Genomic DNA, 22,651 nt, shown 5'->3' with positions numbered 1-22,651 from the left:
AAAGTAGGGGTAGAATTTCCCGGAGAGTGCTATAAAGTACATAATTTTTCGTTACCGATTTTTTTGGGAATCGGTATCAGAAGTTTCGAAATTTTCGGGAAATAATTGATCGAATTATAAAGAATTGTATATAAAACAGGGGTAGAATTTCCCGGGAAGTGCTATAAACTGTAGTTTTTCGTTACCGATTTTTTTGGGAACCGGTATCTTTTTGGAAATCGGTTACGAAATTTTTCCAATTTTTTAGGAAATAATTAAGTGAATCTCAAATTGTATACGACAGAATTAAACTTTAGTCGATAAAAAAGTAATATTTTTCGATTTATAGCATTTGAGACAGAGAGAGAGAGAGAGAGAGACAGAGAGAGAGAGAGAGAGAGAGAGAGAGAGAGAGAGAGAGAGAGAGACTATTTGCGTGTCTTATTACATATGTCCTCCAAGGCAAAGCCCGGGTAACCAGCTATTATATCATACTATTATCTATATATATAAAATAGAATGTCTGTATGTATGTTCTTTATACACTCTTAAACTATTCGACCGAATTTTTACCATAATAATATAAAATAAGGGTAAAATTTTCCGGGGAGTGTTATAGAGCGTATAGTTTTTCGTTATCGATCTTTTTGGGAACCGGTATTCGAAATTTTTCCAATTTTCAGGAAATAATTGACCGAATCTTAAAGAATTGTATATAAAACAGAGGTAGAATTTTCCGGGGAGTGGCATAAAATGTATAATTTTTTGTTACCGATCTTTTGGAAAACCAATATCAAAAATTTTTTTAATTTTTTGGGAATTAATTGACCGAATCTTAAAGAATTGTATATAAAACAGGGGTAAAATTTTCCGGGGAGTGTTATAGAGCGTATAGTTTTTCGTTACCGATCTTTTTGGGAACCAGTATCAAAAATTTTTCCAATTTTCAGGAAATAATTGACCGAATCTTAAAGAATTGTATATAAAACAGAGGTAGAATTTCCCGGGGAGTGCTATAAACTGTATAGTTTTTCGTTACCCATCTATTTTCAAACCGGTATCCAAAGTTTTTCCAATTTTTCGGGAAATAATTGACCGAATCTTAAAAAATTGTATATAAAACAGGAGTAGAATTTCCCGGGGAGTGCCATAAAGTATATAATTTTTCGTTATCGATCTTTTTGGAAACCAGTATCAAAAATTTTTCAAATTTTTCTGGAAATAATTGACCGAGCAGAAAAAGATTGGTTACGACATGTTTAATCCACGAACACTCCTTATGTTAGTTCACAATAAGGATATTGAAACATAAATGAAGTCGTTTTAAGAAAAACGACTCCCGGGCGAAGCCCGGGTAACCAGCTAGTATTAATATAATTTATGATAGACAAATTAATAAATTATTATTTAATAGAACATTTACTACGTTTACGCGAGCGTTACTTCTGTAGTAACTTACGATAATTCCTTCGCGTAAACGGGATTTTGTAGTAATCTTACGATAATAATTTATTCCGCGTAAACGAGTGATATATCGTAAGTTATTACAGAAGTAACGCTCGCGTAAACGTAGTAATAATGTGATAAGTAACAAAATACATTATCCAAAGTGCAATAATAAATTAAAATTAAACAGAAATAATTTCTCATTTCGTTGTCGAAAAGTATTATATAAGAAAAAAAAACATAAAAAATATGTGAAGAAACAATGCACATTTAGAGAAAGTGTTAGATTTAATACATGGTTTAGCAGATCTAACTTAAACTTGTAATTATGTAGCCTCCGAGACATCTGCTTCATCGTCCACAGTTTTCGGTGGACACAATTCCGCAATTGCACGGAAAAAACTGCTTAAGCGATCTTCATAAGCATGAACACGTTTGAAGAAATATTCAGCTAAATATCCCACTAAATGCGAAGAACGCATTCCATACTGTGGGATATTAGCCTTTACTTCTCTCCAAACACGTTCAATATGCTGAGTGTGGGCTCCTGAATAGACAAACAAATAGAAATTGCTAAGTTTAGTGTTGTGTATTTCAAATGCATATGTTGCTCTTTATATATTTGCAATGTAATTACCGGCATCTAGGTCGACGAAATTCATCGAATGATTTTCTGTTAGATGTTGGAAGCCTTCACTGTTTAAACAGTTGTACAACTTCCAACAATCTGACATTATCGTCGTCCCAGGTAGAATCCACTCCTTGATCAGCTCAAGCAGAGTTTTTTCCGTGCGGTCTTGCACTGGCACAATAAAAATTTTTTTTGTGCCACGTTCGTATCCACCGAAAATCCACTTTCCCTCGATTATTCGGCCACAATTGTACTTCTTTTTGCCGATTTTTGCTTCGTCTATTTCGACGATTATATTGGGCCCTCCAAGTTTCGTTGAGTTCTTTTTGGCCCAATATATGCAAACCTATTATGACAAATCAACATAACAAATTCTATAAATATATATCTATTGAACATATATTCATTGTATGAAGTATATTAAATTATACTTACTTCTCGGCAAAAAGAAATCCAGTCAAAAACCGAGTGCTGAGAAAGTTGTAACTCTGTGCACAAAAACATAAGTCTCGGAGGTCTTAACATAATAAAATATGCAGTCATCCTGCATATTGTTTCCAGGCTTAAGTTAGATTTGCTGAACCATGTATCAAATCTAACACTTCCTTTAAATGTGCATTGTTTCTTCACATATTTTTTATGTTTATTTTTCTCGTATAATACTTTCCGACAACGAAATGAGAAATTATCTCTGTTTAACTTTAATTTATTATTGCACTTCGGACAATATATTTCGTTGCTTATCACATTATGTTCCATTAAATAATTTATTAATTTGTCTTTATCGTGAGTCACTGCCAAAAACTCGTGCAGCTGCATTTTGGCACGATAACTTATAAAGGTGCGATTTCATTGACGCTAGAAACCAGCGGCAGCGTCAAGAAAATGTAGTGGGGGAAGAAGTTCCGTTGAATTTTGTGGTACGCTAAAAAGCTGAGACAGCCTAAACTTCTTCCCCCACTACATTTTCTTGACGTGCGTCAATGAAATCGCACCTTAATAAAACAAAAGTATATCATTTATGTTAAGGCCTTCACACATAAAATCGCGTAAGAACGTAAAACATAAGGATAAGAAAATTGACCAATCCCAATCAAGTATTGCGCTATTCGTAACTTCAGTAGGTGAAAATACTTGATTAAGATTGATCAATTTTCTTACTCTTACGATTTACGCCCTTACGGCATTTTATGTGTGAAGGCCTTTATGTTAAAGGTGAAATTTCATGGACAGTGAAAAGCAGCAGCAGATCGTACTAATTGGCTACAAAATAGAGAAGTTCTCGAGTTCTCGAGTTTCTAGAACTCCTCTATTTTATAGCCAATCAGTACGATCTGCTGCTGCTTTTCACTGCCCATGAAATTTCACCGTAAAGGTGCCTTTTCATGCTGACGCTCGACGCTCATTTTCAGCGGCAAGAAGATCGCATGACCACAATTGACGCCGGCGTCAATTGAAATTCATGAAAAGGAAAACAGCGTCAAAATTTCGGCGTCTTCGCGCTGCTTTGGCTTTGACGCTTGAAGTTGGAAAAATCCAACTTCTCTTTCTTGACGCTGGCATCATAGTGATGTCACGTGACGTCGCTCAACGCTGTTTTTCAGCGTCCCATGAATTGGCACCTTAAAGGTGGAAGCACATAAAATTGCAGGAGCCATGACCAGAATGCAGAAGCCATATGCGCATGCGCTGTGGTATCTGTAGAGCTCTAGAAATACCATAGCGCATGCGCATATGGCTTCTGCATTCTGCTCAAGGCTCCTGCAATTTTATGTGCTTCCACCTTAAAGGTATGCGCATATGGCTGCAAGACATGTTCGTAGTCGCTACAGCTCGTCGGTATGACAGGAATCATCTGATTCTTGTCAACTTTTACGTTTAATATCTCACTTCGCGGGGCAGAGCGACATTTTTTTCTGCCAGATTCGGTCGTTTTGTGCAAAAACGCGTCGATTAAGTTTAAGTTCAACGAAATCGGTGAGGAGGCCACTATTCTTCAGATTTACTTTTTATTTTGACCATTTTTCCAAAAAATCGCTCTGTAGCTGTTTGAAGGCGATGCTGCTGATTACGAATAACATAGTTAAAGTGCGATTTTCTCATTATTTTGGCCGTAATATGGATTTTACGATTCTAGTAATAAATGACTCCTGTCAACCCTTTAAATCAGCCAATTGGCGACGCGTCATCAATTGAGTGGAACCCACTCGACCATAGGCGGCGGCTATCTTTTGTGTTCGTAATTCCCAGCTGTCCCAGCCGTGCTTTCATTGCCGTACGCCGTACATTGCCGTGATTCACGTAATCGTGCGCGATCCGCGCTACGCTCGATATGCGGCGCATTCGCCGCGGACTCTGATCCGTCGTCGATCGTGTCCTCGCGATAATCTCCATCACTCTTTCGTCGACAATTTGTCGAGGATTCGCGCCATCGTACGCGACGCCTTTTCTTTCCCGTAGACTTTTCTCGCGAAATCTGCCGAGTAAAAGCGGACGCGTCGTGCACGATGGTGAGGTATTACGAGAACATCACGGTCTTCAAGTTCGACTGGACGCAGGTTGTTCGTGGATTCTTTCAGAGATACCCCAATCCGCACAGGTAACAACCGGACGCGCGTTACGTCACGTGCGTGTTATCGAAACACAAATATTATATAACGTCAAGCATAACACTGATAACTCACGTACAACATGGATTTCCAGTTCACACGTTCTCTCCGAGGATACGATCGCCAGAGAAGTCACAGACGGAAAGCTCTACTCCAAACGATTGTTGACAAAAACCAACAGAGTGCCGAAATGGGGTGAGAGATTTATCAGTAAAAACATTGTCAAAATTGTAGAGGAGAGTATTGTTGATCCAGAAGCGAAAACGTTGACCACCTACACGAGGAATTTGGGATACACCAAAGTCATGGTAGGTAAATGAACTTTGGAGAAATAGGCAGTTAAAAAGTGTTTTGTTTCAGCAGAACTTATTTTCTAATGAATTAACACATGCTTAAAACTAAAGTAGTATGCTTGCGTGTACAGAATATAACTTATACTAACTTTTGTTTAAAGATTGTTTATAGATTCTTTAATCTATTTGATATTAACACTAACAATAAGTAGATACTGTATTTTTGGAGTACTCACCTAGATACCCTGGGACTTTTAAGTCTAAGTTTTTGAAAGTGTTTCTGTGTTACAAAAAATCTATAAAAATTCATGTATTATCTTTAAGATTTCAAAAAGGTGTTTATATATTTATATAAGGCCGGAACTGTTGCAATTTTGTTGAAATGTCAGGGAAAAAACTGTAAAATACAAAAAATCAACTGTGTCTTAAAAGGCCTATGGTATCTGCACAGTAGGTGCGTTCAGCCGATACTCCGCTAGCCTAGCAATCGTGAGCAGTCGCTCGTTTCCTCTCCTTTTAATCCATTGGGTCGAAGGAGAGGAAACGAGCGAAAACGAGCGACTGCTCACGATTGCTAGGCTTGCGGAGTATCGGCTGAACGCACCCAGTGTTAATTACTTTTTAAAAATGTTCACAGATTAATAACTCTGAAATAGAGCAAGTGATTATGATTCTTGTCGATTTATGTTGGATAATCTCTCATGCAGGATTTTAACAGAATTATAATATTTCTTACAGAGCATCGTCGAGAAAGTGGTTTATCAGATCTCCGAGGAGAATCCAGAATGGACAGTTGCAAAGAGATCGGCGTGGATCGACAGTCAAGTCTTCGGTTTCAGCAGAGCAATTCAAGCCTTCGGCTTAGATCGATTTAAAAAGAATTGCGCCAAGATGTCGGAAGGCTTCAATTACGTCCTCGCGAATATGTTTCCCCACACAGCGCAGTTTCTAAATCCGCAATTGCCGCAGACAAGTTTCTCCATGCAAGCCGGCTACAGCGCGGCGGATGATGGAGTTACGACGAAGCCGAGTCTCGCGGAGGACTTGCAGCATTCTTTACAGGGTAAAGCGGAGAAGGTGAAAGACGCCGCTAAGAAAGCCACGGACTTGGCGAAAGAAAAGGCGAGACCGATATACGTGGCTTGTCAACCGAACCAATCGTAAATTTCCATATTCCGGAAATGCATAGCGCAAACCTGTATTTGAATGTGAATAATGTTATTCAGCGATGGAAATTATTCACGAATAACACTATATTATTGTGATCTTAAACGAAACAATGGTAAAGTTTTAGAGACTAGTTCGAGAAAGCATAATTGTACATTAATTAATCGACACAATTTAATGACAATTAGTGCAGAAAGAATTAGAAAGTTGATTGGTAACAATGAAAGTTGAGATTTAAGGTAACAATGAAAGTTAAGATTTTTCTAGGCTTCATAGTACAAGGTTCTCGGAATGTTGCAACGTTTACGCATGTGTAAAATTTGCTAATGATTCTAGCGTCTGATCCACTTGTATGTTACCATTCCTTTTAACTGCCAAATTGTGCGATCAAATATGATGCATGCATGCACAGAGATGCGCATTAAATTACTTAATCGTTTTTTTACACGTAGAAGAACATTTTTTATTTATTATACAATCGCAAAACACTCTCGCGTAAGGTACTAAACGTAAGAAGCATTTGATATGCTTATCAACGTATATCGCAGCGTTCATTCGCGCATTCCGTGCGTACCGCGCGTACATAGAGCTGCATAAAGCTCACAATTGACAGTTTATAAAGAACAGCATTTCGTACGCAGTTATTAACGCCAATGAAAGCAACTACGTACGTCACAAATATACATTCAAAGGGATAATTCTATAATGAATTATCCTTTTTTTGTTACTGTAATAAATATAGTATAAATATAGTTTATATAGATGTTCCGCGTCGGCACGGACAGCGTATTGACCAATGTAAGTTATTGAAAGACTTGATTTCGTACATTATTAATATCGTCTTTTGGATGTCATAATTTCAGCATATGTTGCCATATGTTTCTACAATGATTAGAATTGTGATTTATGATTGTTGTACAGTATTTCTTTATAAATACCTCTCTTTAATATTATATCTCTGTTATTAAAGAAATTCACGTTATTAATGAATGATAGTAATTAACTGAATTAAATAAAATTTTCACGAATGTAACTTCTCACACGTATTTAAATAAAGTTTAAACTCTTTTTAAATTAGAAACCTAAATGTTCTTATTGAGAAAGTCATTTTACCTGTGACCTTCGTGCAATCTATGATTGTATGATACTAATAATGCTATAATTCCCAATATGCGCCAATATCTGTAGATTTGAACGAGACATGACATACTGCAAAGTTATCGAGGCTAATAATGCTACTCAAAGCTGGAGTGCCTGAGTACATATAACGTATATTATCTTTTCAACCATCTGTCGGGTCACATATACTGAAGGAATTGAAAATATCTGAAATTATAATATGTACATACTTGAAATGATAATATCCGTGAGAAAATATGTATCTATGTAAATATAACAATTTTTAAAGTGATGCTGGAGCCGTCTGTATAACCGACAAAATTGCCATTTTCTATTGTAGGAGATTTAGGGCCGTAGGGCCAGTATTGATGGGAGATCGGAGAAGTTAGCGTAGTAGTGGGTAGTGGAGCAGTCGTGGGGTAGCAGCCCAAGTGCTATAGGCGTGTGAGCGAAGGATCCCGAGTTCGAGTCCCGGTCGGGCTCCGTTAATTTTTCCCGTCGCTTAAGGCCATTGCACGTAACAAAGTTTTAGTTTTAATCGTAAGGCCGTAAGAAAATAGACCAATCACACTTGATTATTCTTCAAGCGCGAGGAGAATAATCGACTGTGATTGGTCTATTTTCTTACAACCTTACAATTATGACTAAAACTTTGTTACGTGCAATGGCCTTAACACTATGTTATCGACCTATATCTGTCCTTGTATAAACAAGGATATAGGCAAGGATAGCACCTAACATTGCACGCATACATACGCACGATACACATCGACATCATACTTTTATATTACGCTTCCAAATCTTGATTTGGAGGGTTCATTGATGTTTTTATTGTTGTGCAATTCAGGGGAACTTGTTTTCGCGTTCGTACCAATGGTATATCTCTTATATGAAATACATCTTGTGACGAGCTGACAGCTCGCCGCAACTCGAGACGCTATATTGGGATAAAAGTAGATAAGAAAACTGCATTGGTCTATTTCCTTATGCACCATGTGTATCAGTTTTCTTATGCTTACGTATTATGCGTTATGCAAAAGTGTGTGCTCCCCGCTTTATTTTGAAAAACTGTCGATAAGGTAGATAAGACGGGTTTGTTACGGTCGATAAAGCAGAGCTTTGTATTCTAGCCAAGATATGAACCATGAAAAATGTACCTACCGAAAAAGTGTATTGTCGATAGGATAATCTCCTTTTTTGGCCTGCTTCGTCGAGTTGCAATACTGTATGTACTATACTGTACATACATACCATACCGAATGGAGTAACATCATATTTACAATTTATTAGAATCGTTCAATGTCGCGTAGTAATGTACATACACGAATTATAAATTATTAAAGTTATTTATGCCGTCCTAGATAACAAAACTATGTAAATGTGATCATGGCCTCGTTACACGTAAATTGTGCAATTAGTGATACCACAACACAATTTTTTTCGTTAATCGAGAGATTGCTTTCGTTAACTAGCACGAAGCTCAGTGATAAGAAACAGATCAATGTATATTTGAACGATCTCAACGAGCTGGATTACAGATGTCTCGATATTGTAAATAATGACGTAAGGACGTATTTGGTATTTCTGTGACACGAGACATTTTATATTGATTGTATCTCGAGCTATTTTATTGTCAATCTATTGAGATTACATTTTAATCTGTTTTCAGGCGGTGCTATTGTTGGTGAATCAACTTTGCGCAGTTGTTCTACCTACAGAAATATCTTTAGTCCGAAACGTTTGTAAATTTCTGTACAATCTAACTCAAAGCAACATCAAACTCCACGGCCGGACATTTGCAGCTTGCAAACGATGGCTCTTAGAAGCGTTAGAATTCTCTGAACCGCTGGCACAGGTCAATGTGTTGATCGTTATAAAAAGCTTTTTGCACTTTGGACATTTTGATGATATCAATCATGTTAGTACACAGTTTTTTCTCCAATGACAAACAGATTATTATTTAAATTAAATTGGTATATCGTTAAAACTAGGTAACTGCTTTATGTTTCAGCATCTACGTCTGTTACTCAGGGATAAAGGTTTGCTAATGAAACATTTAAATCCGCTATGTAATCCATGGTCTGAAATCAATTTTTATGCGCTTGGATGTTTAGAAGAAATTGTGCTAAACAATAGTAATTATTGCTTATCAGACGAATTTACATGTTTGATAAAAGATATAATTTTTAATATTCTATCACTTTTACCATACCACAATGACGATAAATTGTACTATAGTAAGGTATGTAATTCAGTTTCTACGCAATTTAAAAATAAACTTGATTATATATACATTTTATTTGTATTTACAGATCGTAAATTCATGCTTGCACATTTTGCATTGCATGGTTTTGGAAAAAATGATCCCTAGTTCTCCCGATTTTGTTGGAGAGATATTAGGAGTGGTGCAAGCATTTCTATTTTACGGCATCAAAGGTTACTCAGTCATGAAACCGCAATTACTTCGTCCAGCTGCGATGAATCTCCCGGAACGTGTTCACGTAGTTCCCAAGTGCAAGAATCTTAAAAATCACAAAGCGAAGCCCAAGAAGACACCTTCCAAGAAAACTGCATCTGATACGGGAAATAATATTCTTCCAGAACATACGGGAATTTCCAAATATTCCAGTGATTCAGATACTTCAGATACAGAAATGAATAATTCTGTCCATTTTGATTCGAAAGTAAGATTGGGAGCTGTACGTTTATTGCATACTCTCGTAGAGATCACACAGAGTAGAGAGATTTTCGGGTACTGGCCGCAAATCGTAGCTACCGGTTCACGAAACGACGCACGAGTATTGACAAGAAGTATATTAGTTGAACCTGTGTCGAAAGTACGACAGAACGTATTGTGTACATTAACTGAACTGCTGATAGGTGCTAAACCATTTTTGATACACGCCGAAGATACCAATCATACTTCTTTCATCACATTCTTTGGGACGGTGTGCTTAATGGTCAAAGAATTGCATTTTACATTGTCATTAATTTTGCTAGCTGAAAAAAATGTAGCTGTACTGACGCACGCATTAAAATGCACGGCAGCTCTTGTACAAGGCACATCATACGAACGACTGAAACCGGGTTTGGCTACCAAATTAATTAGGAATTGTAAGCCGCATATATTTCACAAAGGTATATATATATATATATATATCGCATTTATTATTCTACATAATTTTTAATTTATTGTTATTACAATTAAGTTGTTTTCTTAGATCCGACTGTACGAGTTGCGGCACTATCCATTTTTGAAGCATTTGCCTCCAATGAACCCATCACTCAGGAAATATTAAGCATATTGGCTAAGCAAACTGTGGGTGGAATAGGATCGGGAACCTCACAGTTTGACACTGGTTTCACAAGCGATGGAACGGAAGAGGAGGAAATAGATGTCGAAGATATCGAAAATTCAACAAATAGCTGTAATGAGATCACATTGATGTCAAAAGATGAGAGCGTTTGTTTGCTGATTCGCATTTGCTTAGAAAATATATCCAGTAAGGTATCGTGTGTGATTTACATTTAAAAGCTTTTTGTAATTAAAGCCGATGGTCAAATCTGGAAAATTAACGTTTACTCTATTTTAGTCGGTTAATACACCTGTACGACTTCAGTCTTTAAAACTCATGGGGAGGCTGGCATTTAATGCAGGAAGCCTTGTGTATCCTCATTTGGAGAAAGTGACCACGACTTTAATTTCGATCGTGGGGGAATCGGAAAGCCAAGTGGTACTGCACGCATGTCGGGTTTTAGAGATTATGTCCGATTACCTCGCAAATACCGAGACTTATCATAGCAGTGGCATATTATTTTGGAATATTATATTTGAACCTATGATATCACTCGCCCAAACATCGCAGACCATTTTGCGAGAAGCTGCTTGCGATTGTCTAGGTAGCATCAGTGGAAATGTATTCACACAATTATCGGTAAGAATGATTGCAATAAAAAGGGATATAATCACATTCAGATTTTTACTTTACTTTATCTCAAAGCAATTACATTTCAAGCGTACTTGTTAAAAAATACGACATTTACACGAGTTGAATACTTTTAATCTCTAATATTTTGCTTATGTTTACTTTCATTTATATTTGCAGAGGCAAAAAGTTATATTAATAATTACAATACTGTTTGGAGCAGTTCGTGATGAAGAAAGTGCTGTAAGGGCAGCCGGCTTACGTGCGTTAGGAATGTTAGTAACTTTATCGGCATTGGAATACGACACTGGCTTCCTCATGGATCTGGCTGATACAGTTTGCTCAGCTTTTGAGGACAAAAATCTCGGTGTCCGTGTGAAAAGCGCTTGGGCATTGGCGAATTTGTGCGACTGTCTTTCCAGGCAAAAGTTTGTCTTTCAGACTTCCTTCCTTCCTTCACCATCTTCTTTAGGTAGCATATTTTTTCTATCTATATCTTTTTCAGACAGCACGAAGAGGTAGAACCACTTCCTTTAGAAGATTTATTACCCAAATTGTATCATGTAAGCGTCAAGGCTGCAAAAGACAATGATAAAGTGAAGTGTAACGCTGTAAGAGCAATTGGAACTATTTTATATCTGTGTCCACAAAAGCGCATACTTTCCGATACAACATTAGGGCTGGATGCACTTATTAAATGTGCTGTTTTAGGAAACGATATGAAAGTAAGAGGAAAAGTCCTGATAATTTTAGAAGTAGTTTAGAGATATATTATATATTAATTCTTATAATTATATTCCTATAATATTAACTCATATAATAAATAAATAGATATTCCTATTAGATTTATATCTAATCCAAACTTATCATCTCGATTGCTTGTACATTAATGTCCATTATATGACTCTATATGACAAAATGTCTTACTGCAATAAGTAAATATTTCTTGCTTTATTTACCCACAATAAAAACAGATCTTTTATTTAACGTTAGGTACGGTGGAACGCTTGCCGAGCTTTAGGATTGGTTTTGAGCCACGATCCAGATGCGATATTGCCACCTTCTTGGAAAGTATGTACTTGAAAAATGTGGTCAGTGAGTTTTATGTAAATATGTAAAACTAGATATTTTTCTCAGGATCAAGTGTTCCCAGAACTTTGCACTTTGATATGTAATAGTCCTAATTTTAAAGTGCGCACCAATGCCGCGTGGGCACTGTCTTCGTGTAACTGTTACGGCAAGTATACTGTAACATTGTGGAAAAGTATTGTATTAGCATTTGAAAATGCTCAACATGTCCCGAGCTACGTTGAATATCCGCATCGAGACGCACTGATTCAACAAGTAAGAGAATGCTTCCTTACACAATATATACTTAGAATTGTTGATATTAACATAGAATGTATCAACTTTTTAATTATTATTATTTAACAAGTTGAATATACTTTTTAGTTGTGCCTTACTCTTGGACGTGTCGCTGCCTGTACAGAGAAATCCGAACTGCAAAGTCTTTGGATTGAAATTGGTGATCATGTAGAAGAAATTTCCAATTTTATAAAGCAGTTTCAGGTATAGCGTGTGTCACATAAAATATAAATTACTAAATTAAATATAACGTAGATTAGAATTTTGTAATTTCTATTAAAATTTTTTTGTAGGAGACTGTTTTACCTGAAAAGCTGGGAGATATAATTAAGGCAAAAGCCCAATTGGAACAACATGCGCGGAACACATGTTGTTCTGTTGAAGAACGACAGATCGCTCAATCTTTAGCAAATATATTCGAAAGAACTAATCGTTACGACAATCTAGATGCCATTACCTCTACAATGTAGATTTGTACAAGTAAAATAAAATGAAGCAACATAATTTTCCAATGTGCACATTTCTGCCAGCTGTTTACTGCAATTTACAATTTTGCTAATAGAAAAAAAAGATCTTAATATGTAAATTAAAGTTTAAATTATTTCAACATTGTTCATAGATAAAAACACATGTGTGAGACTTTTCACTATACATATATATAATTGTACATAATATAGCACAATATATAATTCTAATCACGGATGAGTAAACTGATAAATAATACATTGACTATACATATTACATAATCTTCATTTCAACAAGAGACATGTCAAGTGCCGCTTTCACATTGAATATTTTCACTTGATACCTCAGATGGTGCCTTTAATGTATCATCTTGACTCTCTTCCACAGGTAACGACGATTCCATCTCCGTTGCCTTTACCTCACTTTCACTTGTAGAAGTTGTAGATATGTTTTTGGGACAACTGTCATTTTCTTCAGTCACTTCACTGCTTTCCACAGCCTTAGTTTCATCCTCATCCGAACTGTCGCTCTCACTATGCTTCTCGTCCACGACGGCGTTGTCCTCCTTCTTAGCTTTCATACGTTTCTTCAGCTTACGTAGCTGCTTCTTTTTCAATCTCTTAGCACGTTTCTTTGCCGTTGCCTCCTCTGACAATCTCTTGTACTCTTCTAGCTTCTGATGATATTCGTCATCCAAATGTTCCTACAATTTTGACAAGAGAAAAATATTTTTAAAACGAAAAAAAGATTAACGATTGCTAGGCGCAACCCTTTATACATTATACTACACAGTAATCACCTTGTGTGCTTTCTCCTGAATGAATTTTTGTCGGGCGTATTCTTTACGTCGTAGATGCCTGTACACATGAAACTCTCCACTGCCTGCTCCAGCACTGCTACCCATCACGTTACGAACGAATTCCGGTACGGAGGGTGTATTCTTGGCCTTCGGACGTTCCGGTAGCATAACCGGCTTATCCTGTATAAATAAAGCGCGAATTAACATACAAATTCTGATCCGACAACACATTAGATTAATAGATAGATCCGGAAGCCTTGACGCAGACATTTACCGCGTTCTTCATTAGCTTCATTAGTTTTAATCTTTGCAGATCCACGGCCGTCTTTGGCACCACAGGCTTTTCTTCGTCCTTCTCCTTTTCGTCCGACATCTCTTCACCTCGTTCACGTGGAAAGTTGAGCAAGATCGGCGATATAAAACGTTCGTGGTTCGTGTTTCTCTCCACACAGATTTGTTGGTTCAGTTCACTAATAAGCCACGGGTATAAAAACCGAGGCAACCCAACCATCTAGAAAAATGGATGTGGCTCCTACCGTTCCTACGTCCACGATAAAATGGTGATAAAATGGATGTGACGGCACTGCGAATTAGCACAATTACAGAATTCACTAGACCGCTCTCATTGGTTAAAGTCAAAGGTAAGAACCAATGAGCGCGTTCAGCATACACAATTGTTGAGTTCGTCTTATCAACACTCTGCGTTGATTGTTGGTTCTAAAAGTAAGAGCCAATCACGTTCGACTGCTACTCAGCAGCTTGGTCTGCTGAACGCGGCCAATCATTCTACTGCTACTAGCAGCACACACGGTTAGCACTGTTGGCAGCCAATAGTCAAAGGTCAAATCATTCGATACTGCTCTGCTCCTACTCGATTGCGAGAACAGCTGATCCGTGAGTATTTGAAAAATATTGTTTCCAATGAGCACGAAGAGACGTTGGTCGTATCGAACCCTGTAGGATCGATTCCCATTTCCCATTTCAACGAGGAGCTCAAAGAAGAAGAAGAGCACAAGGAGACGATCGGAAACTCTGAAATAGTCCGAAACAATTCTTGCAAACCAGGTATATACCTCACATGGCGATACCTGCTAATATAACGAGCTAATGCATTTTTCGTTAAATCGTCGCGAGAATTGTGAGAATTGTAGGAACGCGTAATGTAATTGCATCATTATATCTACAACTTAACCCCGTACCTGCACACGTTTTCGTTATCATGTGAAAGTTTCTACAATATACGTCGCTAACGCTAATAATACGGCGCTCGCCAGTCGCGAAGGATGGCAGTTGCTGCTTGAGAATTGTGCTATTTTCGGTTGCCGATTGCCAAAAAGTTAAAAGTTCGCCAACTTTCTTTTGACAACTGCAACTGGAAAGCGCAACCGGAAATAACACTTTTCAACTAATCAGTTGCCATCGTCCGCGACGTATTGTAAAATAACCCTAATTTTACATAAAATAGCTTCTGCCAATCTGTCTTTATTGTAATAATAATAAAAAATCTAATTAAATTTACATGTTTTTTTTATAATGACCACTAAAGGAAACAAATTTATGATGATATCTTAATTGTATCTTTATGTATATTATTAATATTTTAGATGATACGCGTACGTGTCAACGTATATGAGGACGTTACCGATGATTCAATCATGAATGATTCAGTCGTGGACATTTCGCCTACCCTAATAGACGTTATCGATTTAACTAAAGAATCGCCATCGGGATCAGCCAGGACATCAAGATCACGTCAAAGAAATGCCGGAGACGTAGCTTCTAGTGTAACCAACAGCTCAGCTTGTCGCTGTAGGAGACCCTTATCCCCTATAGTTGTAGGGAACATACCGGATGGTCAAACGTTCGTATATACCTTGTGTGTTTATATCTTATAATGGATAATAGATAGACAATTTATTCTACAGCTAAGAATATCTTTTTAGGAAAAATCCTAGAAAGAAGAGAAGAATGTCTCGTGCCACAAGCTCGAACGAAGTTTTGACCGTCGATGACACGAATAAAGAGGACGATAAACCATATTGCATAGTCGAATCGGATGATAGGCAACCAATACCTCTAACGTGTCCGATATGTCTCGAGTCGCTAACTTCCAATTTAAAGCCCATTACTACTCGTTGCGGACATCTGTTTTGCATAGAATGTCTGGAGTCATTCATACGTATATCTAAAAAATGTCCGACTTGTAAAACAGCTATAACGTTAAAATCTTGTACTCGTTTATATATTTAACTGCTGTTAACAAATGTCACAAGTCCATATCTTTTTATAGTATTTTATTTTGTTTTATTTATATACAAGTTCAAAATTATTATAAATCTGCTTTAGTTATTTCTTTGTTCGTTAAAAAAAAATACCCGATCTGTAAAATAGCTATAGCATAAAACCTCGTTTATATCTTTCATTATTATTGACAGTTTCTATATCTCTTCTCTTATTTTTCTAGTATTTCGTTTTGTAATTCCATTTTGTGATTCCATTTGTACATAAGTTTATAAGTATTAGAAGTTCAATTATTTCTTTGTCGTAGAAAGGTGTGTTGTAATATTTTTCTAATTTTTAAAAAACAGATCCAACATATATGTTCTATTAATTAATATCTTATTGTTAAACTTATTTTGCTTCTGGATATAAGATACTAAATTTGTAGTATTTAAAGGCCTCTAATTAAAAAAATTTGTTATTCGAGATTGATCAATTTCAACAAATTTTGATTTTCAAAATAACAATTATAAAACAATTACATAAGTAAAAAATTAATTTGTTACTATACAATCTGATCGGGTTTTTTTTATTGAAATGATTTTTCATGGACTTACAATTAGCAAAAAGATATGGCAGCTGAAACATTCGAGACGTACATGTATAATAAATTTGTAATAAACTTTTCTATTGACATTCATTAAACATTTATGTCTTCATATCTACATACACAGAGACAAAGAAATAAAAATTATCTTTTCAATTGCAGTTTCATCAAATATTGAAATTGACACTGATACACTATAATATATTTTGAAAATAACACATGATATAAATTTATCTGTTTCAAGCCATATCTATATTAAAGCCAAATCATATTAAAACAATTAACTTGATATCATGTTTTTTAATTATTTATGAGTTTGATATATGTATGTGTGAGTGTATGCGTAACACACACTGCGTATACCTATACACACACACACATATATATATATATATATATATATATGTATAATTTACACAGAAGTGTTCATATTGTATGTCAATGTATTTACTTGACTGTTTACGTTAGTTGTAGCATGTGACTTTGAGGTATCTGTTAGCTCTCATAGGAAAACGATTATTTGTCATTATCTACGTAGACACACAGCAAGGTAATCCTGTTCGCAAGTAAAGTCTATTATAAAGAGGTGTAGAAATTTCTTTGACATTTTCAACGAAGAAGAATAAAAATATATAGACAATGATGAGAAGTGCAGCATTATTTTTCTTCGGAACTGCTATAGGAATTTCAGGTAAGTAAAATTACAAGATTCGTCTCGATCAATTTTAATTTCTTTCATACGATTCACCCATTACATATATCACATATATGCATCCGTTTACAGTGGGAATGTGTATTGAAAAATTCTTAGTTTTTGTTAACAAAACAACGCCTATTAACGTCCGAACAGCTACAATTGTAGAAAGTTACCTACTTGTATAAAGTTTGTACAGGTAAAAGTTATTTCAGTTTCTTAGTTATTTATATGTTATTACTGTTAAGTATCCATGCTACTATATGATTTTGTCAAACGGAAAATGCACCGAAGTGTAATAATCGACCTCCAAATGCAACATTTGCCGTAGTTTTAACACAGTTAGACTAGATCGATCATCACTTGATAATGTTTCTTTTAATCTTAATCAATGCAATCTTCATTCTAAATAAATGTGTTTTGCCGCTTCTCAATTAACGATAAAAATAGTCAAGATATTTTCTACAGTCCAGCATCGAATAATTTTTAAGTAAAAATGGCACAACAAGAAGAGGATAAGATGTTTCCGACCTTCATACGTTCTACTAATTGTAAATAATAAACAAAGTATTTGACAAAATCTATCGTAAGATACAGATACATATATAATATATATCTGTTTTCGATCAATTCCCTTCCGAGTCCCGCCTCGATCGCGGCTACCGATTGCCCCCGCCCACGCGCTATAAACAGCAAACGTGCGAAAATTTCCCAAACAGATCCCTTAACTCGAGATAAACGGTATCTACAGCGAGACTTTATCGCGATCGGGCGGGCGAGTAATCGGAACATCGGAAACTTGGAAACCCCGCGTGCTTATCGGGCGATAAAAGGACGCCCAGCGGTGTTCGGCGAGCGCGGATTCGAAATCCCGCGCTATTATTGGCGAGACGCTACCCGGCAGCGCTCACGCGGCCCGTCATTGGCCGGGCCGCGTCCAAGGCCGCGCCTACCGCCTACGTCACGCACGTCATGTCGGCGTAGCAGACGGCTCAAGACGGACCACGGATCGGAGTAGTGGAATAAAAGTATTTAAAACTGGGGGTAAAGCGCAGCGCAGTGAGCGCAGCCCGTCTTTGGCGCGGGAGGGAAGGGTCTGGCGCGCGCGCGCGCGCGCTGCGATGAGGACGGCGACGGCGCACGATTTGGTCGTCGTCTCGCGAGAGTCGTGAGCTACCGCGGCGAGTGTCAGCGCGTCTACGCGCCCGCGACGGTGTTACGTGCACGCCGAGAGCAACCGCGATTAAGAGACAGTGGCAGACTCCGCTCCGCTCCGCTTCGTCTGCTCCGACTCTCCGTCTCCGGTCGGACGGACACACGCGCGCGCGCGCGCGCGCGCGGGCGCACACGCGGAATCGAGGCGAGAGACAACGAACAACGAGTCCTCTCCCGTGTCCGTGTCATTGACTCAGGGCGAAGTGTCAAAATCTCTGCTCCCGTGCCCGTTTTTCGCCGCCTCTTCTCCCCCCTACCTTATCCCCCCCGTTTCGCGAGTAATATTAAATTCGTCCGCGAATAATTTTCGCCGGCCCGGCGGCGCGGATCCCTCTCTTCGTCACTTGGCTGGCGGAAGACGCGAGAGACCGAGGACAACATAACACGGCGCGGCCCGAGGCCCGACACGGCGAGCAGGAGCGTGTGTATGTATGCGTACGTATGTCGGTGTGCGGCTTTGTTTTCCTTCGCCTCTTCTTTCCGCGGTGTGACGCGGAAAAATCATCGTCTCGCGTCTCGCGCGAGTCTCGAGATATTAAACGAAGCGTTTTCACCTTCGCTCGGCTCGCGCGAAACACGAGAGAGGACTTCTACGCGATTTGCGACGCAGCACGACACGCATGCCAATTTATACCTCGTCGCTCTCCTTCGATCTCGTTCGCGAAGCGACTTGTTTTTCCAATAACGCCCGATTTCCATCGGTTTCCCTCGAGAGAAAGAGAAAGAGAGAGAGAGAGAGGAAAAAAATCTATTGTCTGCCGTATTTAACCTTACGCGAAAATGTCATTGAATGTATTGTTGACACGTTTGTGTTTGTGGATTTGTCCTTTAGTTTTTCGAAATACCGTCCGGAGTTTGCCAAATAGATTGTTTTAATCCGAAGTTAATTATTCAGTCGTTGGATGGACGTTAATAGCTCGAATATGTTGGCAGACATACTGGCAAAATGAATACGTAAACATGTGTGTATATATATGTGTGTGTGTGTGTGTGTGTGTGTGCAAAAGTTGCTCCTGCAAGCAGATTATAGTTATTACATAATTATGCAAAGAGGTTGCACTTGGATGTTTCAGCAACATATATATACGTATGCATATTATATATATATATATGTATACATATATATAATACTTTTGTATAGCATATGCAAAATGACTTCATACATGCTAATTATAGATCTGTTTATAAACGTAACACTTGTATGTCTGATTCCAGGCTGTACACATTTTAATGTTAAAGGCTGAATAATGCTTGAAAGATACGAGTGAACATAATAATATTGGCGTGAGGACTCTACCAAAAAAAAACTTAATATAACCATGTATCCAAGATACATTTAATCAAATTTTATTGTCAGTGATTATATATTTGGCGAGGGTTGGAGAGTAATGCCGGTTCATCAGATTAATGTTAATCCGCCTGATTGGCAACCACCATTGTCAATTGGTCCTTCCAATAATACGAGTCCCGCTGGTGGAGAAGCTCTGTCAGAATGGATACCCCAGGTGATCTTTTCTAGTTTGGAGTTAACACACAATACTTTGATTCCTTTAAGTCGTCATCAGAATGAGAATATAGAACGTCTTTTACCGCTATGTACTCACTTTCTGCAAACTGCAGAGTCTTTGTGTTGAGTTTTCCCTTATAGAAATATTAATTTTAATCACAGTTCTGAATTACTTTATATGACTGGAAATAAATGTTTCTTTTGGAAAAGACAATGAAACAAAATCATATTCTTCAGTTAATTTTAAGAGGGCTTTGATAAAGTTAACTTGAGATTCGAATACAGAGATGTATAATTTTAATAAGAAAATTACAACAAGTAATTTATCCTGATATTTTCGTTAAGGAAATGCGAAATACGAAATATGAACTAAAGAATCTGCAGTTTGAAAGAGTTAGTACAGGACATCCTGTATGTTGTGTTTCAAAAATAAAGAATTAAATTAATTAAATTATAGAAGCAATATTATGAGAGCAAATATATGAAACGCAGTGTTTTAAAATGAATTATTTTTTTCTTGGATATTATAATTTTATGTCACCTTGATAATTTATTAATTTATCACGATAACGTATCATCTGGAAAGTACTTGTGTGTAGACATAAATTGTATAGAAAGATAAGAGGATACTTTGATAATGACCTCTTCCTGCCATGACTCAGAAGTATATTTATTTCAGAATTTTACTTATGGTACAGTAGTTACTATTATACCAGATGATTGCCACTCGTCCGTAAGCACGTTATCTTCGACCAACCATGATATTTGCAGGTAAATGGACCATATTAACGTTATGTATGTATCGTAATCGTATATTGTACATCTGTACCATTTGTAGGGAGCTTTCCAGCAAGCGACGCAAACGTCGTTCTATCTTTCTTTTTTGGCAATGAGTAACAAAGATAAAACGACACTTGTGTCAACTTGTGTCACTTAGTTATTATAGTTGTTTATAGTTACGTCTACAATCTTTATTTCATTACGAGGAAATCTTATGCGTTTTGTAAATAGGATCTGCCATTGCGAGGGTGAAGAAGGCGCCCCATTGTTAGCGCCTTGCTATTGCAGCGGCAGTCTGCGCTACGTGCATCAGGCTTGCCTTCAACAATGGATAAAAGCTTCAGACACGCGCGCCTGCGAATTGTGCAAGTTCACATTTATCATGCATGCCAAGACAAAACCATTCTGCGAGGTAGGCGAACGTGTTCCACCATAGGAAAATTTCTCCCATGAATGAAAAATGCCACGATTCTGTCGTACTACAATTACCAGCCAAATATAAATGAGATGTAACGTCTTTGCAGTGGGAGAAGCTCGAGATGTCCGCGCTGGAAGTCCGAAAATTATGGTGCGCAGTCGCTTTTCACGCCGTCGCCGCGCTCTGCGTGGCATGGTCGTTATACGTACTCGTTGAACGATCCGTGGAGGAGGCCCGTCGCGGATTCGTCGACTGGTCCTTCTGGACCAAATTGATAGTCGTCGTGATCGGTTCTACTGGCGGATTAGTTTTTATGTATATTCAATGCAAAGCGTATATTACATTATGCAGAAAGTGGCGAGCATTTAATAGGTAAGCTATACTTGGGGTTCTCGTACGTTTGCGTACAAGTACTCGGGTCTCGATCATGTCTGTCTCTGTTCCAGGGTGATATTTATTCAAAATGCTCCCGAGAAAGTGGTGCTTCCTCCCTCACCCACGGACTCTTTAAGAGAAGTTACCCTACCCCTGAAGGACCCAACTGCCTCGATGGCCGAGCTCAACCGTACCTTGTTACCCCGTACCATAGATCCTCCATGTGCCTCGCAAGTGGCGAAGCCCGACTCTGCCCCGCCACCGCAGAGGCACGATGCTCAACTGAAACTTTACGTATTCGACAAATTGTCTTCGTCCGAGGACAATCTATAATACTTCGGAGACGGAAATGGTCGTTAAAAAAAAAAAAAAAAAAAAAAAAATCGCCCGTCCGGAAGGCGACTAGCCAAATTTCTCGGTTTCGAGGATGAGGAGCGCGTCCCGGACGGAACCGGATGATTTTTAGACTATACGATTTCGTAACTCGGAAGCGGAATTATCCTTGCCGAAGTCGTCAAATATCCGCCCTCGTGCAGCACCTTTTTTTCCGAAACTTAGTACTTCAGTGCTTACAGTGTTGACAAGTGAGATAGAGACGGAAGTGTGCAGCCTCGAAAAAATGCTGACGCTTTCTTATGTACATAATTATTGTATCTGTGATGTTATTAAATAAACTTTACCATATTTAAACGAGCCCTTTCAGCTTTATGTAGTAATAATTCGCATCAGACGTTTTCCTCTTCACTTGCCGAGGAACAGATGGACATGCGATCCCTCGGAGATTATCAACGAGATTATCATCTATAATGTAACTGCGGAAAAAGATGCTCTCCGTATTTTATTATTATTTTTATATGAGGGTATTTAACATGCCGTTAAGTATTTGCTTTTCGCTTTACACGTCCAGTTCTTAGTTCTTCGCCTTTTATTATTTTCTACTGCAAAGAGTTAAGCGCTGCACACAATAGAGCACATGTTAGGAATAAGAATAAATATTAAACATTAGGAATCGGAATTAAAAATAATAATTAAACGT

At 37.8% G+C, this 22,651-nt stretch overlaps 7 protein-coding genes across 17 annotated transcripts in view; 4 read left to right on the top strand and 3 right to left on the bottom strand.

The window, feature by feature from the left end:
- The window catches only part of LOC112460050, a 5,793-nt gene extending 1,323 nt beyond the window's left edge, over positions 1-4,470 (bottom strand). The window contains exon 1 of the mRNA XM_025024481.1: positions 4,264-4,470. Within this exon, the coding sequence (XP_024880249.1) occupies positions 4,264-4,450 (187 nt within the window). The 5' untranslated portion in view covers positions 4,451-4,470. The remainder of the gene's footprint in view (positions 1-4,263) is intronic.
- LOC112460047 lies at positions 1,630-2,991 on the bottom strand. Its single transcript, XM_025024478.1, has 3 exons — positions 2,492-2,991; positions 2,063-2,402; positions 1,630-1,972 (listed from the first exon to the last, which is right to left on the bottom strand). Exons 1-3 carry the CDS (start codon positions 2,873-2,875, stop codon positions 1,752-1,754), a joined length of 945 nt encoding a protein of 314 aa, XP_024880246.1. The 5' UTR covers positions 2,876-2,991; the 3' UTR covers positions 1,630-1,751.
- On the top strand, positions 4,343-7,536 carry LOC112460048 (PRELI domain-containing protein 1, mitochondrial-like). The gene is made up of 3 exons (XM_025024479.1): positions 4,343-4,655; positions 4,760-4,973; positions 5,697-7,536. Exons 1-3 carry the CDS (start codon positions 4,564-4,566, stop codon positions 6,120-6,122), a joined length of 732 nt encoding a protein of 243 aa, XP_024880247.1. The 5' UTR covers positions 4,343-4,563; the 3' UTR covers positions 6,123-7,536.
- Positions 7,537-8,244: 708 nt separating this feature from the next.
- Positions 8,245-13,039, top strand: LOC112460035 (HEAT repeat-containing protein 6). Of its 2 annotated transcripts, XM_025024452.1 has the most exons (12): positions 8,245-8,807; positions 8,914-9,162; positions 9,256-9,486; positions 9,557-10,382; positions 10,466-10,752; positions 10,838-11,179; positions 11,351-11,598; positions 11,676-11,895; positions 12,164-12,241; positions 12,308-12,514; positions 12,623-12,739; positions 12,829-13,039. In XM_025024452.1, exons 1-12 carry the CDS (start codon positions 8,631-8,633, stop codon positions 13,003-13,005), a joined length of 3,159 nt encoding a protein of 1,052 aa, XP_024880220.1. In that variant the 5' UTR covers positions 8,245-8,630; the 3' UTR covers positions 13,006-13,039. The 2 variants fall into 2 exon arrangements, with proteins under 2 accessions (XP_024880220.1, XP_024880221.1); XM_025024453.1 differs by lacking the exons at positions 12,623-12,739; positions 12,829-13,039 and having other exon boundaries at positions 12,295-12,435.
- Positions 13,040-13,143: 104 nt separating this feature from the next.
- On the bottom strand, positions 13,144-14,320 carry LOC112460037 (PRKR-interacting protein 1 homolog). 2 transcript variants are annotated; one of them, XM_025024464.1, is made up of 3 exons: positions 14,068-14,320; positions 13,800-13,979; positions 13,144-13,703 (listed from the first exon to the last, which is right to left on the bottom strand). In XM_025024464.1, the coding sequence occupies exons 1-3, from the start codon at positions 14,308-14,310 to the stop codon at positions 13,305-13,307; spliced, it is 822 nt and encodes a 273-aa protein (XP_024880232.1). In that variant the 5' UTR covers positions 14,311-14,320; the 3' UTR covers positions 13,144-13,304. The 2 variants fall into 2 exon arrangements, with proteins under 2 accessions (XP_024880232.1, XP_024880233.1); XM_025024465.1 differs by having other exon boundaries at positions 14,074-14,316.
- A 322-nt stretch (positions 14,321-14,642) lies between these two features.
- LOC112460039 (E3 ubiquitin-protein ligase AIRP1-like) lies at positions 14,643-16,541 on the top strand. The gene is made up of 3 exons (XM_025024466.1): positions 14,643-14,864; positions 15,404-15,660; positions 15,743-16,541. The coding sequence occupies exons 2-3, from the start codon at positions 15,404-15,406 to the stop codon at positions 16,047-16,049; spliced, it is 564 nt and encodes a 187-aa protein (XP_024880234.1). The 5' UTR covers positions 14,643-14,864; the 3' UTR covers positions 16,050-16,541.
- Positions 16,542-18,317: 1,776 nt separating this feature from the next.
- On the top strand, positions 18,318-22,309 carry LOC112460036 (E3 ubiquitin-protein ligase MARCH8-like). Of its 9 annotated transcripts, none has more exons than XM_025024459.1 (6): positions 18,318-18,348; positions 19,751-20,040; positions 20,722-20,813; positions 21,054-21,234; positions 21,347-21,612; positions 21,687-22,309. In XM_025024459.1, the coding sequence occupies exons 2-6, from the start codon at positions 19,924-19,926 to the stop codon at positions 21,946-21,948; spliced, it is 918 nt and encodes a 305-aa protein (XP_024880227.1). In that variant the 5' UTR covers positions 18,318-18,348; positions 19,751-19,923; the 3' UTR covers positions 21,949-22,309. The 9 variants fall into 9 exon arrangements, with proteins under 9 accessions (XP_024880227.1, XP_024880229.1, XP_024880224.1 ...); XM_025024461.1 differs by lacking the exon at positions 18,318-18,348 and adding an exon at positions 18,399-18,960 and having other exon boundaries at positions 19,893-20,040; XM_025024456.1 differs by lacking the exon at positions 18,318-18,348 and adding an exon at positions 18,399-18,960.
- The last annotated feature ends 342 nt before the right edge of the window (positions 22,310-22,651 follow it).

Source organism: Temnothorax curvispinosus, unplaced genomic scaffold, assembly GCF_003070985.1.
Source record: "Temnothorax curvispinosus isolate PA1 unplaced genomic scaffold, ASM307098v1 QBEX01010307.1, whole genome shotgun sequence".
Taxonomy (NCBI): Eukaryota; Metazoa; Arthropoda; class Insecta; order Hymenoptera; family Formicidae; genus Temnothorax; species Temnothorax curvispinosus.
Note: the sequence above shows the minus strand (reverse complement) of the source record. Positions and strands in the feature narration are given on the sequence as shown.